The 14964-nt window shown below is 36.1% G+C and overlaps 2 protein-coding genes across 6 annotated transcripts; one reads left to right on the top strand and one right to left on the bottom strand.

The window, feature by feature from the left end:
- Positions 1 to 355: 355 nt before the first annotated feature.
- On the bottom strand, positions 356 to 3898 carry tmem106ba (transmembrane protein 106Ba). Of its 2 annotated transcripts, none has more exons than XM_043259866.1 (8): positions 3779 to 3898; positions 3002 to 3191; positions 2823 to 2886; positions 2579 to 2738; positions 2338 to 2478; positions 1717 to 1766; positions 1571 to 1624; positions 356 to 1424 (listed from the first exon to the last, which is right to left on the bottom strand). In XM_043259866.1, exons 2-8 carry the CDS (start codon positions 3177 to 3179, stop codon positions 1304 to 1306), a joined length of 768 nt encoding a protein of 255 aa, XP_043115801.1. In that variant the 5' UTR covers positions 3180 to 3191; positions 3779 to 3898; the 3' UTR covers positions 356 to 1303. The 2 variants fall into 2 exon arrangements, with proteins under 2 accessions (XP_043115801.1, XP_043115802.1); XM_043259867.1 differs by having other exon boundaries at positions 3002 to 3187; positions 3779 to 3897.
- Positions 3899 to 5167: 1269 nt separating this feature from the next.
- On the top strand, positions 5168 to 14418 carry lsr (lipolysis stimulated lipoprotein receptor). Of its 4 annotated transcripts, none has more exons than XM_043259500.1 (11): positions 5168 to 5354; positions 6827 to 7153; positions 7304 to 7423; positions 8160 to 8216; positions 9404 to 9550; positions 9805 to 10002; positions 10090 to 10140; positions 10248 to 10361; positions 10881 to 11169; positions 11918 to 12382; positions 13601 to 14418. In XM_043259500.1, the coding sequence occupies exons 1-11, from the start codon at positions 5315 to 5317 to the stop codon at positions 13680 to 13682; spliced, it is 1890 nt and encodes a 629-aa protein (XP_043115435.1). In that variant the 5' UTR covers positions 5168 to 5314; the 3' UTR covers positions 13683 to 14418. The 4 variants fall into 4 exon arrangements, with proteins under 4 accessions (XP_043115435.1, XP_043115436.1, XP_043115438.1 ...); XM_043259501.1 differs by having other exon boundaries at positions 10248 to 10376; positions 11918 to 12383; positions 13603 to 14418; XM_043259503.1 differs by lacking the exon at positions 8160 to 8216 and having other exon boundaries at positions 11918 to 12383; positions 13603 to 14418.
- The last annotated feature ends 546 nt before the right edge of the window (positions 14419 to 14964 follow it).

The raw sequence follows: 14964 nt of genomic DNA, 5'->3' as shown, positions 1-14964 counted from the left end.
ATATATATATATATATATATATATATATATATATATATACACATATATATATATATACATATATATATACATACATATATATACATACATATATACATATATATATGTGCTATTTCAGGCTTATATATATATATATCACATAAACACACATATATATATATATATATTCATACACATATATACATATATACATATATATATACATATATATATATATATATATATATATATATATATATATATATATATATATATATATATATATACATACACACATACATACATATATATATTAGTATAGTATACCTACATGCTCGCAAAATTGTTTGAGAACAAAATACACATGGGCATTTAATCAAAGAAATGTAATTTATTGATAAATCTCTAAAATAGCATTTAAATAATACACAATGTAAAGAGGTTTTGATGTAAAAGTGCCATTCCAACAAAACAAGACAAGCAAAGGGGTTAAAGTGAGTGAGAAACATCAACATCAACACCATCAACACCAAAAAGAAGAAAAATACAGTCGAATTTGACTAAAATGTAACGGATGAAATGCTTCAAGAACAATGAATGGAAATCTAAAATACAAAACTAATAACCTTCCTTCTTTTTCATTCACTTTTCATTTTAATATCGTATTTCCACTGAGGTAAATTTATATGTATTTTAATATGTTTTATTATGACATCTGTTTCATGTTTGAATTTGTATCGGCCACTTTATTTTTTAAAATTAATTAATTTAGACCTTTATTCTAAATTTCCCTTTAAAGTATAAATTTATTATAAATAATAATATACATACTTATTGTAGTATTAAAATTTGAAAAAAAAAAAAAAAAATCTCATTAGCTTTTGAACTTATGAACCAGCTTATGAACAAGCTAGCAAGTTGATATACGTTAACATATCAACTCATATTCCAAAGAGCTAAATAACAATTAAAAATAATCATGATCTAATGGAAAGTGCAGCTTAACATTACAAAACAAAACAAGTACAATTGTAAGAGTATTCAAAGTGGTTTGATTGTTTGCAGCTATGTAAAATATACTGCTGCTGTCATCCCTTTTCCCAAAATATACTACAGTGCTTCTGTCTATCCAAGCAAGAGCTTCAGTGCTGTGCTAAAAGATCAATAATGGTGGCATAGAAAGACATCAGCGCTCTGGCTGAAACTTGCTGATCAGTCCTGTCGTGTTCACTCTACATAACAGACTTCTGTCTTTTGTAACACTCAAAACAGGTTCTTGTTTCACCACATGGGAACGTGAGGAACTGTGTTATACGGAGGGACATCACTGTATCACGCTCATGTGTCCGTGAGAAGACGTGGTGTTTGACCCGCAGTCCACGTACAGGTACTTCTCCTTAGACACCTGCTCAGCGTGGCCAAAGTAAATGACAGTTACAGTCATCCTGAGAGAGAAGAACATGGAATCAATCACGTGTAAAACTAATTTTTATATATAATCATTTGGCTAATGATTCCGTTCGTTTGCATAAACTCTTCGAACAATGATTCTTAAAATGAGATTACAGATTTTCCATTAAAGAATACTTACTGCATCATGACCACAATGTTATGCACTTTAATTGATGGCATGGTACAGTAGTCACTGTAAAAACAGAGTCAGGCGATCATCACACACTATCAGCAAGATACATTTTATTAGGATTTATTATAATGTAACGAATGACAAATACTCACAATATGTAGTTCATCTCATTTGCTATGATGGTGGGAACAGTGTAATCCACCTAAAAATAAACAATGATGGTGATAACAATTGTTATTAAACGAATTACACATATGGAGAAGAACTGTGATTACAAAGTCATGTGACTAAATCATACAGCCTTTATTGGGAGGATACAGGTCATTTATTCAATTAAGGCTTGCAATAGTAAGGAATATTTGGAAAATTAATAATAAGCATATGCATTAGTACAGTTGAATTATACACTTTTACTATATATTTTTAGAGCAGCAAATGTTACTTTTAATGCAAAACATTACTAATGTTTTAATAGTATTCTAATTATTAATTATGCAATCAAATATATAAAAAACTAAATTAAAAATACACATATACACACTGTGTATATATATATATATATATATATATATATATATATATATATATATATATATATATATATATATATATATATATATATATATATATATATATATTACTGTATAAATTATATTAAAATGTTACATGTATACATATGGAAAAATTTTATAAATCATTTTCAAATATTATTATATTTAGAAATAGAAAATTATTCTTAATTATGAAATTTATTTGAACAAATTAATACATACCTGGCGCATATCCAGAGGGGTGATCTTGGTGACATTACTGACAATAGACTTTCCAATGACAGTCTTGTAGAACTGCACCTGCGCTGTGATGTTGGCCACACGTACTGGGTAGTAATTGTTGTTGGTGATGTTCAGAGTATTCTGGGAAATCCAAAAATACTCTTATTTAATACAGTTAAATAAAAAATATGGCAACAAAAATAACAAAATGCTAATTAAAAACTTTTGCTGTAGATATTACCGTGATGTTTATATATATTATCCGCTGATCTCGATTGTAAGTGACGTAGGCTGACTTCACCCCAACATAAGAGACGTCTATAGTCCGGGGGAACAAGAAGAACACGGCCAAACCAGAAAGGAGCAGACACAGAACCACTGATAAAAACACGTACAATGTCCTGTAATAGTGCAAAAATATACAGTCAGTCATAACATATGCAGTATCCAATGTTGATATGAATCGGACATTAAAATGAACTTACGTTCGTCTTGGCTTCAGCCTCTGGTCACTGTATGGTATCAAAGCAACTAGCTGGTTTTCTTGGTCTGTGAGAAAGTACAATTTATTAATGTTAAAAAATTTACTTGCAGTTATATGTTCAGATTACACTGAGTGGTATAAAAAACAGGTGGGTAAATTAATAGATGGATGGGTTCTCACCTCTAGGTATCCTCCCCGTCCCTTGACAAGTAGGACAGGTGACACTGTCCCTGCCTGTGAATTCAACATATGGGAACTGTGACACATCGTGTTTGTCCTCATTGTGAGACTCTGTGTTTTCAGTCAGGTTCTCCTGGTCCTCTTTTTGCTTTGGCAAAGAAAACAGAGACTTCCCCATGGCTGGGCCTACCTTCAAAGAAAGAAATTTGATAGTGCATTACAGTTAGTGCCTTAGTGACAGTTAGTGCATTACAGTTTTAAGTATATATGTATGAGCTTTTATGACTTAAAACTGTAATGTAATATTAGTACTGTGGTGAACTTCAGCACATATCTTCCAAATGACAAGTCGTTTTGTCGATGAAAAATATAAATAATGGTAATGTCTCATTATGTAGGCCTAATCCACATATTATGGCTTTCAACAACCATGCAATATATTTTAAGTATGCTTCAATCCGGTAAACCATCTTAATGTTTGATGTAAACACATGCAAATGATAAGAGCCGATATGAGAACACAGTGTACGGCCGACAATAGGGCGCGTTATTAATATCGTATTGCAATGCAAAATTAAAATGCACTTACTTCACTTTATACTAATGCATTCAGATCGATGCGTTTAAGAAGTATTATTGACACGCACGAGGCGAAATTAGATGGTGATATAACAGCAAATGGGCCTAAAAACAGGTCAAGCGCCATACTAAACGACTCTTTATTCAAAGCTCGATATGAAAACACAGCGCATATGATAGGAGTCGATGTATTTTTACCTTCTTTTGAAGTGTCCTTCCTTCTGTTTGTATAAAATTACAATCGCTATTGCGTCGTTACTCTTGTCCAGCACGGTCTTTCTGTTCTCCAACCAGCATTACATTAAGCCCCGCCTCCTGTATTAATAAGTGGCATGACGGTACAGCGTGAGCGGAATGTGATTGGACGGACAGCTACGTGCGACACTGCTACAGGCCAATCATATTTGACGAGGCGGGATATGCAACTAAGCCCCGCCCCACTGTTTATAGTTGCAGATCAAGTCTCAAGGCCGTGTGTGTTACTGTTAAAGCGCAACGTTTGGCACTGGGTGCGATTTCCTTTATTTAGTCTAAAATGAATGTTGTTATGAGCGATTCGCTAGATATACTGATGATTAGATCACTTATCCGTTGCATGTGGGTGGGCGTGTCCGTAAGCAAAACATATAAAAATGTATCAGTTTACTTAATTTACGTACAAGCATAACTGATTGACCGCTTTCATTAAATAAGAGAGGAGAGGAAAAAATGGCTAGACAGGCAGAAAGAAACAGCACTGATCAGCTTTTTCAATACAAAGAATAAGCATATAATTATGTGACTCATGAGTCGTTTGTGCAATCAAAAAGAGCGTTCAACCACCAAGTAGGCATGTGGTTAACACTTCTCAAATTGATTTCCTGGTGTTTCATAGGTAGGTAGTTGTCATCAGAAAAGAGAAATAGTATACACACAAAATGAACAGAAGGAATTATTTACAGGCACGCGTGTAAGGAGAACCAATGGTTTCTTATTTGTACATGTAACATTTTTGTAATATAAATATAAACCTTGTCGTACTATAACGGGCATCGAGAAACAACCCCAACTGGCCATATGTAATAAAATCAAGAATTTTTTAAAAATATATTTAGATATTTTGTTGAAACTGAAAAGGACCAACGTTTATCATGGACACGCTCTCTCGATGAGCTCTCTCGTGTTTTTTTTACTAACAAAAAAGTTAGTATCTAACCGAGAAGTTGTTAAATTAGGTTTTATGATCTATATAGGTCACTCGGTAAGGACATGTGAAATATCAATGCAGTTAAAACCAAAACCTGCGTTATCTTGGCGATCATTAACCCGGCCTTCGGAGATCTGGCAGTGGACTGAACCATTTCTCACACCAAAGGTGGGTTACTGGGCGTTGTACTAATAAACGTTTTGGGTCAGTCCCGTCAAACCGAATGTACAGTCACTAAATACTGTTCCACAACATCATGTATTATTGTTCAAGAAGTAAAACAAGTGTACAGGAGTCCATATTTTTGAAGACGCAAAGTATTGTTCTCTTTTGCACCCCTATGATTTCACGCGCATTTTGCTTGAGGTGGGCCCGCCGATCTCACCTGAGTTTCGGGTTACACTTTTATACTTCTCTGCAGAAGGAAATGGAGGACGCACCTGCCTGAGGAAAAAACAGCCGACACTTACTCGGACTTTCTTCACATACCTTTGAGGAAATTAAAGTTTTTAAAGCTCATATGTTTTAGAAAAGAATTGGGGGAAAGAATGTCACAGGGTATATTTTTTACCCTCCTCTTGTTCACAGGTAGGAGCGTTTCTTCTTGTTACGCTAACGCAGCCCTGTTTTCGCTTCTTCGTCAATTATTGTATGTGTAAAAAAATCGATTATCATATTTTGTTTAATCACATTTCATATGAAGGCCATGTGGACCTCTCTGTAGTAGGTTAGGATTTGTTTAATATTTTACTAACATTAGTGATCAAAGACTACAACAATAATAATAATAATTGTTAATGCATAATTAATTAATTTACAAGTTTTAATGTAACTAACGAAAACCAGCTTCTAAATATCGTATTTGTGTACAAAACAGTACACCTCCATTTTGAGATGTACCTCAGGTATTCGCGCATGTTGTGCAATGATTCCAAAGTGTCTTACAGGATTTGCTTAAGTGCGTTTGGCGTTTGTTGTTAGGGGAGCAAGTAACGTTGTGTGGGAGGTGGTCATGTCGTATTCACGCGAATGGTTTCGGTCAGGCATACAGTATGAGTCACATCCTTTGATAAACTCTTTAAAGCTGACAATACTTTACAACCCGACGTCAGGTTGTGATGTCACCTGCGTGTAAAGTTTGTGTACCATTTCTTAGTAAGTCCAAACAGTGTTTGGCTTGTAGGGGCCCTCTATCTGTCATTGTATCCGTTTCAGGGTATTGTTAAGGAGTTTTGCTCGAGAAGACTCTTTAATTGTAGCTTCTGCGAAGGACTATTGTTCTCTGGCCTGTATGTTGGGGGTTTTCCTTTCATTTAGCACCTCTCAGGGCTAACAACAGGAATATGCATATGCATCTAACAGTACTTTCTAATATATACCAGCCGTAACCATCAGAGAACCGTGTGTGATAGGATAATATATTTTCTTCCCTAAAAATTGTCTTCACCATGTACATAAACTGTTTTTATAGTACTCAGTTAAAAATATTACTGAAGATGTTACATTGAACATTGCTTTAAACGTTTATTGCAATTTTAGTCTCTTAGGACAAATAAATACAGCCCATCTCCTGACTTTGATGCTTGAATGTTGATTTAACCACAGCTATTATCATGACTCACTTGTGGAAAAGCTAGTGATTTAAGTGATTGAAAGATCTTTTTCAAGTGGACCACTTGCTTCCTGAGCATTCAAACTGCTTTCAATAGGCCTAAGAGAAAGCCAGTCAAAGAGAAGTCAGTTTATTATTTGAAAAGGGTTGATATAAATTTGCATCTTCACCGACAGAATCAGTTTTCATGTGGTTCACCTGCTTTATTATAATCTGTTCCCTTGAGTTTAAGACATCTCTTACGGGAATTCTTAAGAGCCTTTTTAATTTCTTTTGACATGGTTTGAGTTATTGTTATTGCCTTAAAGGACTTTCAGTCCAGTCTGGATGGTATTTGATCTCCACCGTATTCATAATTCCTGTCTAAGTTCATAGGAGTGTCTTAAATCTCCTTGTGTTCAATTATGCTTGATTGCAGTTATATTGAACTGTGTTTTCTCTCCCACAGGCTGCACCACTGCCATCAATGTGATCTGCCCTTACCCACGATATGTGGTCATATTATTCCAGCCGGTCACGCTGCGCTGTGACTTCTCTACAACCGCTACAAGCCCACCACTGATCACCTGGAAGTACAAGTCCTACTGCAGAGACCCGATCCAAGCCGCACTAAACCCCAGCAGTGCTGACAATGCTATCGCTCAGTCCAACCCAAACTACAACCCCAACATTGAGTGTGCAGACAGCGCCAGGACTGTTCGCATAGTTGCTTCGAAACAAACGGCAATAACGCTTGGGACAGAGTACCAGGGCCGTCAGATCAGCATAACAGACAGTAAGTAAAACAACTATTTATTTGAGTTTTATTTTCATCAACAACACACCTGTAAAGGCTGTGCTAGGTTCAGCCTTGCTGCATTTGATGTACATTTTATGATTATCACCTCTAAAACATTGCCTGTTTTATGTTTTCTAAAATGTGTAGAGGCAGACCTTAGCATTGTTCAGACGGCGTGGGGCGACAGCGGCGTGTACGTCTGTAACGTCGCCTCAGCCCAGGACCTTTCAGGGAACGGCGAGTGTTTTACAGAACTCATTGTGCTTGGTGAGTGTTTACCTTTTCACAAACAAACTCACATTGACGGACACCCAAACGTTTCAATGTGTGATTTTTGCCAAAAAAAATCAACCATGAAATTGATCGTTCGGATCTTGTGGTGTTTGAGGGCTCTTTACATGTGTGAGGAATTAGGGCTGTGTTTGATGATCTGTTGGAAATTGTTGGGGATTTTTTTTATTATTTTTTATTTGTTTGTGATAGTTTATGATTTAGTTATTTGGTAACATTTTACTTTACAAGCCTTTATATAATGCACTACAAAAGCAGATGGAACATTTAATTATGCCTTGTAATGCATCTTATAATGCGTTGTACCGTCTCATGAATAATTATAACCACAGTTAATACATTATTGCATAGTGTAACATTTTTTATTTATTTTAAATTTGTTTATAATTATTAACAGCAAGATATAATACATTAATACACATTATGAATAATTAAAATACATTGTAGCCTTTAATAACTCTTCATAATGCATTATAAATAAAGGTTTTAAGTGATGCCAGTTGTTAATTAAAGTGTTTTTTTTAACCTGAGGATCACTGTTTGCTTGTGAAGGATTCAAGTCAATACAAAGCAGTAATATATTGATATTATATTGATACATTTTAATAATTATAGTAGCAGTAGAAGTAGTCCATTAACTTAAAGGCAGTTTTTCTTGGGCCAATGCCGTAAGGCTTTTTTTAGTAATTATGGCTTTGTCTTTCTTTCACAGAGAGAAAGTCAAATACTACAGACCTGCTGCCTGGCATTGATTTACTGATCATGGAAGGTAGAATAAATGCTTCTCTCTAGGGGTCTGGTTAAGTTTGGAGCTATACTTGAATCCTTCACCAGCGACAGTCAGGTCTTATTCATTAAAGCCTTAGACTAGAAAAACAACAGTTATACATAGGAAAGTAGAAGCCGCGTATTATAATTTTTTTTTTTGTTTCAAAACAAGGTTTTGATGGGACGGAAGAACAGTGTGTTCAAACAATGTGTCGTTGTGTCCCTGAATGTTGTGTCATTGTGTCCTTGAGCGTCCAGCTGATAAAACGCTGAAAATGAGTTTTTACAATAGTGTGCTACTTTCACTCACAAACTAGTTTTGTTTTTCAAATTAAGTATGTTGTGTACTCCGAATGACGTTATTTGCTAATTATTATGAGTCGTATTTAAATCCTTGATTGTTATTGGCAGCATCCTGTGGTTAAAGATTTTTGCATAATGCCTGAGACAAGTTTTCACATCCAGTTTCATATCTCCGTTATCACTCCACAACCTCTTTCTTCTCGCATAATAAACCAATTTCAGCTCAAAACGGTATTAAAGATCCATTAATTTATTTATCTGGTGAGCAGTGAAAAAGTAGCCAACTGACTGTATATTATTGCCTACATAGATTTGCATAATACTGTATTTGGTTGAGATTTTATGGATAATCTAACTGAACAAATGATGATCTCAACTAGAGGAGTATTGGATTTTATTTTGACAGTTTGTTTTCTCCATCAAATTGTGGAATAGTTTCTGAGATCTGCATTTGCACATGAGTCATGTTGTGTCTGTGCATGTAGGATGTTGTTGTGGTGCATGCTGGAATCAAGCCCTGGCAGAGTATTGTGAGGCAAAACCTGTCCGGCTGGTTTTACTTTATGTGCGTCAAATCTTTTTTTTTTTTTTCTCTCTCTCTCTCTTTTTTTAATTTTTGCTTGAAGGACTGACAGGCATGTGCACACATGAAGACGAATGCCCTCATGACATTTTACTAAGCATAGGGGGTGGGGTACCAAAATAAGTGATGAAATGAAAATAAAATCTCATGAAACAGAAATAAAGCCAACGTTGCATTTAGACATGTTTTTATTTTTAGTCTTTTCTGTTTAATGCCCTCATTCTTCTGTTTAGTATCTGATGCAAGAGATCTGTCTCCTTTCCCCAACTGTTAATTTTGTATTTTTTCCTCTCCTACTCTAGACTGGTTGTTAGTGGTGTTGGTGGTCCTGGGCTTCCTACTCTTTTTGCTCCTGATTGGTATCTGCTGGTGCCAGTGTTGCCCTCATACCTGCTGCTGTTACGTCAGCTGCCCCTGCTGCCCGGCGCGCTGCTGCTGTCCCCGCGCACGTGAGTCCACACCGCCTTCACTTCCAATTTTCCTTTAGCCACAAATGTCCTGTTTGGGAGGATGAAGAAAAGGCAGTACAAAATTTATGGAGTTGTCAGTGTTATTTTCAGATTATTTATACTCTATTTATTTTGTACTCACATTTTATCAAAAATATTTTAACTTGTGTTCTGAAGATGAACAAAGGTCTTACTTTTTTGGAACGACATGAGGGTAGTTATTGATATGAACTAACTCTTTAACTTCTTTGCAGTGTATGAGGCTGGAAAAATGGTAAAGTCTGGCGTCCCCAGTCAGTACGCAGCCACTCTCTATGCCCCAAGCATGTACGGCCAGCCAGCTTATGGAGTAGGTGGAGCTACTCCCGGCATACCCATGCTCCCTATGCCCATGGGTGCTGCTGGTCCTCCGTCCAATGGATACGGCAGAGACTTTGACGGAGCCAGTTCAGGTAGACTCGTCCAAAAACAACAGTTTAACAACATTGCTTTTATATTAATAAATGTAATTGCTTGATCATTTGTTTGTTTTGATACAGTTGGTCAAGGATCTCAAGTGCCGCTCCTGCAAGATCACGATGGTGCAGGAAGTAAGCAAGATTTATTATCATTACATTACTACATTGATCCAACTATAAGTGACTTTGTTCTTTTGAAACCTTCTGCTTGACATCTGATGTTGGCTTGTTTTTTTTAGCCCGTAGTGGATACCGTGTTCAGGCCGACCAAGATGGAAACCCGACTCGGGTGCTCTACTACATGGAGCGAGAACTGGCCAACCTCGACCCCAGTCGCCCAATGAACGCTCCAGGCAAATACAGTCGTCGTGAGTTCTGGAGATGGGCACTATCTTTTATCACTCTGAGGGTTTGGTTATAATGAAGTGGTGTTTAACATGACTTGCACAGGGCATGTTCCTGGATCAAGATCCTTCATGAAAATCAAACATGAAAAAGGTTAAGGATTCACAAACATGTCCTACTTGTGTGTGAGAAGGTCCACAGGCAATCTAAAGGAAACAAACTCTGTTTAAACTTTGTTTCCTGTAGATTCTCTGTTTTTCCAAGGTTGGGGAATGATTTTTAGTTGTTTGTTTTATCAAAACCATTTTGATCTTTAAATGTCTTTGCACACTGGGTCTGAAATTTTTGTCTGTGTTTGTTTCATTTTTATTTTGTATTCATTTGTTCATCAACGGATCCAAATTATTCTATTACAGACGAAAGTTTGGGATGCAGTATGTAAAAGTAATTGACAAAACGTCATATTTACTTGTTTACTTGTGTACATATTTACTCTTATTCTGTTTTTCCCATCTATCTATCTCCAGTGGATGGCATGAGCGAGGTGAGCTCGCTTCACGATGGTCCAGACTCTCGAAATCGTGGTCGGGCCAGACCGCCTCAGCTTACAACGGTGTATGATGATGTGGATGAAAACATGAGCACCATCAGCAGTGTCTCCCAGCACGTTCGACGGGACGAGCCCAGGCGTGGAGCTGACTCTCGAGGGCGTGCACGCTCTATGGAAAACTTGGACGATATCGGCCACAATTACAGACACAGAGATGACCATCCGCCCGCACGCCGAGATGGTGGGGCTAGAGGCGGCAGAAGAGAGTGAGTGACTGAATTGTGTTCAATCATACTAAATTATGGCCTTCGTAAAGAGTTAGTTCAACCCAAAATGGAAATTCTGTCATTAATAACTCACCGTCATGTCATTCCAAACCCATTTGTTCATCTTCAGGAACACAAGTTAAGATATTTAGGATGACATCTGAGAACTAAGAAATGTTCCCAGCTCCAAAAACAAATACCTCGGAAAAACAGACCATGTGACATCAATGGCTCACCTTCAGTTTTGCAATGCTATGAGAATACTTATTTTGCGCAAAGAATAAAAAATAACAATTGACTCAACCATTCTTGTCTTCTTAAGTTATGTCTTCTGCCATTTGGGGAGAACGTATTTGACTTAATCAGCGTTGTTTACTTTCGAGGGGAAATGAGCATAGTAGGTGTTGTTTACGGAACTTGGAAGACGTTTCTTGTGGGAGAAGAATGGTTGAGTAAGAAAAGTTATATTTGTTTTCTTTGCGCAAAAAAAGGATTTGTAGCATCACTGAAGTTAAGTTAATCGCTTAAGCCACTAATGTACCAATGTTTTTACTACATTTCTGGACCTGGATCATTTTAGTTGTGTTGCTGTCTATGGAGGGTCAGATAGCTCTCGGATTTCATCAGAAATATCTTGTGTTCTGAATGTGAACGATGGTCTTGCAACAACATGAGAGTCAGTTATTAATGATAGAATTGTGATTTTGGTGTCAACTAAGCCTTTAACCCATGACTTTCCTCTGTCTAGTTCGGATGACGAGTGGAGCAGTAGCGGACGAGGATACGACCGCGTCTTCGACGACCGCCGGCGCCGCGATTACTCTCCTGATGCTCGTCCTCGGCGGGGAGAATCCTTCCGAGGGGCCGGTTTCCAGGGCCGCCGCAGCCGTAGTCGTGATGACCTGACGGATCTGGAGCGTGATCGTGGTCGTGGAGGTCGGGATGCGTACGATGACAGCTTCCTCAGAGAAGCCATGGAAAAGAAGAAGCTTGGCGAGCAGCAGAGAGGCCGCAGCCGTGAGCGGCTCGACAGTGAGAGCGACCGATCTGACCGTTACAGGGGGCCACATGGAGGACCACCGCCTCTGCCTCTCGCCCCGCCCTCTGGAAACCCTCATCGCCATGGAAACCACAGCAACTTCCCACCTCCTCCCCCTCCCTACGCTGAGGACAGCGACAGTTTGGCATCGTCCAAGAAGAGCAACTTAAAAAAGGTAAGAAAGAGCCTGATTCAAATATGCTTATTAAAACTTTTTGGTTTGTTAAGCTGGTCTTTAGATCCAGATAAACTACCTTTTTTATCCAGTAATGTTAACATTTACATTTTTAAAAATAATCTTATTTTTATTTTAATAAATATCTTATTGTACAATCTTACAATAAATCATTAAATATAGATGAATTAGGTTTCAGCTAGATTTTATGTATAATCATTTTGTATTTTTAATTGTTTTACCTTCCTTTTTTTAAATAATTTTAAAAGTTTTTACATTATTTTTTTTGTTGTTGTTGTGATAATTAGTTTTATTTCGTTTTAAGTAAAGCACTTTGAAATACCATTGTGTATGAAATGTGCAAGATAAATTAATTAATTAAATTAAATTAACAAAAGCGCATAACAAAATGACTAAAACTTGAATCCAAATTAACTTAAAGAGAAAACGATTATCATGGATGATCTAATGTTATTGAGAAACTATTAATAAAAATTTAACTTTTAATTTTAAATATATTAATAATAATAAAAAATATTATTTATATTTTCCATTTTCAGTAAAACTTTAGTTAGCTTTACTATTTTTGTTATTTATTTTTTGTATTTTGTTTCAGTTTAAGTTAGCTATAACCATGATTGGTATATAAACAACACTAAAATAACACTGTTGTATTATTACCAGGTTTAGTTGACATTTGACTTAACAAAAGGAAATTACAAAATTAATTATTGTATAGAGCAATTGCTATTTGTTTGTTCATGGGACAGTATTTAATGAAATGTAGTTGTGTATATTAATACATTTAAGTAAGAATATGGTGCAGACTATTAAAATATTCAAGAAAAGAAGGATGCAAAATGACACAAGGGATATTCACACCTGAAGGGCAAGAGCAAACCAAAAAATTGTATTTCATTTAAATAACTTGGCTATTTTACAGTATGTGCCTAGGTACAGAGTTCAGCGAGTCAGGGACCTACTGGGAAAAATCTGGGTTTAGCTTAAGGTGGTCATAGGGGGTTAAGGACTAGCTATGATCAAAACAAACTTCCATCTTTAGCTGTAAAAACTTTCTAAAAATATTTCCATTTCAAATTCTGCCTTTTTCTTTGTCAGTGTTAAATTAAGCCCAGCAGAAGAAAATACAATGCTTTAATATTCAGTCATGTTATATTTTTATACTAATACAAAGCTTTGCTGTGTTTTCTCTGTCTAGAATGGAGCTGTGAGCAGAGAGAGTCTGGTGGTGTGATGTTCAGGTGGAAACAGTGTGTGTGTGTGTGTGTGTCTCAGTGATGCAGCTCTGTGTTTCCTCTGCACTTTCATGTCACTTATGCGTGTGTTTGTGTTTTGGCTTGAACTCTGAAAGGAATGTTTGTTTATATTCAGATGTCTTGAATTTTTATGGGATATTTTAATGGTAAAAAAATGTATAGTCGCAAATAGTTTATTTTACTGTAATGCAGGCTCATTTAGAAATATAAAATGGCATATGTGAAACAGCTGATGAACTTTTTATTGGTTGGTTTCTCCCATGGACATTTTTAACAGCAAATACTCAAAAAAAAAAAAAAAGACTGACGTGATGCTCAGCATCAACAGCTGTTTTTACTGTACAAATGTCTATTTCTCTTCTGTATTTTAATACACATTAATAGGTGGTTATTTGTGTCTTGGAAAAAAAACTATGAATAATAGAGCCTTTTTCAGGTATTGATTTTTAATTATTGTAATGCAACATAAAGAAGTGATCTTTGTATTGAATGAAATTCTGTTGTGCCTGTAGTCTGAGGCATCATGCAGTTTCTGCAACTGGGTGATTATATAATGTTGAATTTTACCTTTTTTTTTATTCCCATTTACAACACATTTACAACTGCAAGAACTTGTATGAAACACCCTGAGTGTGCTAATTTTTTATGTTTTTATACATACAGTAATGCTCGTCTCAGATTTGGTCATTCAGTAGTTTATCATTTTGCTATTTTTGTACAGTCATAATGTCAGTTTTCAATAAAGCTTTTCTATTGTATTTAATGTTTGTTTTCTTGTTAGGGGTCAATGTGATGTACTTTTTTTTAATGTGACCACTAGATGGCACTTTACTAACCATGCACAATTATGGCATAGAATTACATACTGAATTCATATGCATGTGATTTATTATTATTATTTAATTCTTTTCATTATCACGGAGGCATTTTATTTTTATGTTTTACAATATAAATATTAATTGAATGTTATAACTTGTTCTGAAATTAATGTTCCTGTTTCTAGCAGCCTATTTAGACGTCTCAAGCTTCTTTACATTTACTGCCTAAACATTTTCTTATCATGTAAATGTTCTTTTAGGTGTTTGTTAGCGCATCTAGCCTGCTATCTTGTGCTGCCTGGTGGGTTTAACAGGGAAAAAAAGCATCTTTTCTAACCCAGATGGAGAAGAAGGACCAACAACTGCCTCTGTCTCAGAGTGAGACGTAGTTTCTGAAATCCAACGTTGGTGGCCTGCCAAGATCACAGCAGAGAGGTAGCCATCGAAGCTTTCATCCATCTGGTGTCTTAAAGCAGCCATTCCTTC

This window comes from Puntigrus tetrazona, chromosome 15 (genome assembly GCF_018831695.1).
Source record: "Puntigrus tetrazona isolate hp1 chromosome 15, ASM1883169v1, whole genome shotgun sequence".
NCBI lineage: Eukaryota > Metazoa > Chordata > Actinopteri > Cypriniformes > Cyprinidae > Puntigrus > Puntigrus tetrazona.
This window is presented reverse-complemented; position numbering and strand designations above follow the sequence as displayed.

Coding starts and splice junctions, on each gene's coding strand:
- lsr (XM_043259500.1), top strand. CDS start 5,315: ATGTCACAGGGTATATTTTTTACCCTCCTCTTGTTCACAG. Junction 5,355..6,826: donor TACCCTCCTCTTGTTCACAG/GTAGGAGCGTTT, acceptor TCTCTCCCACAG/GCTGCACCACTGCCATCAAT. Junction 9,551..9,804: donor CTGCTGCTGTCCCCGCGCAC/GTGAGTCCACAC, acceptor ACTTCTTTGCAG/TGTATGAGGCTGGAAAAATG.
- tmem106ba (XM_043259866.1), bottom strand. CDS start 3,179: ATGGGGAAGTCTCTGTTTTCTTTGCCAAAGCAAAAAGAGGACCAGGAG. Junction 1,625..1,716: donor AATGAGATGAACTACATATT/GTGAGTATTTGT, acceptor CTGTTTTTACAG/TGACTACTGTACCATGCCAT. Junction 1,425..1,570: donor AACATTGTGGTCATGATGCA/GTAAGTATTCTT, acceptor CTTCTCTCTCAG/GATGACTGTAACTGTCATTT.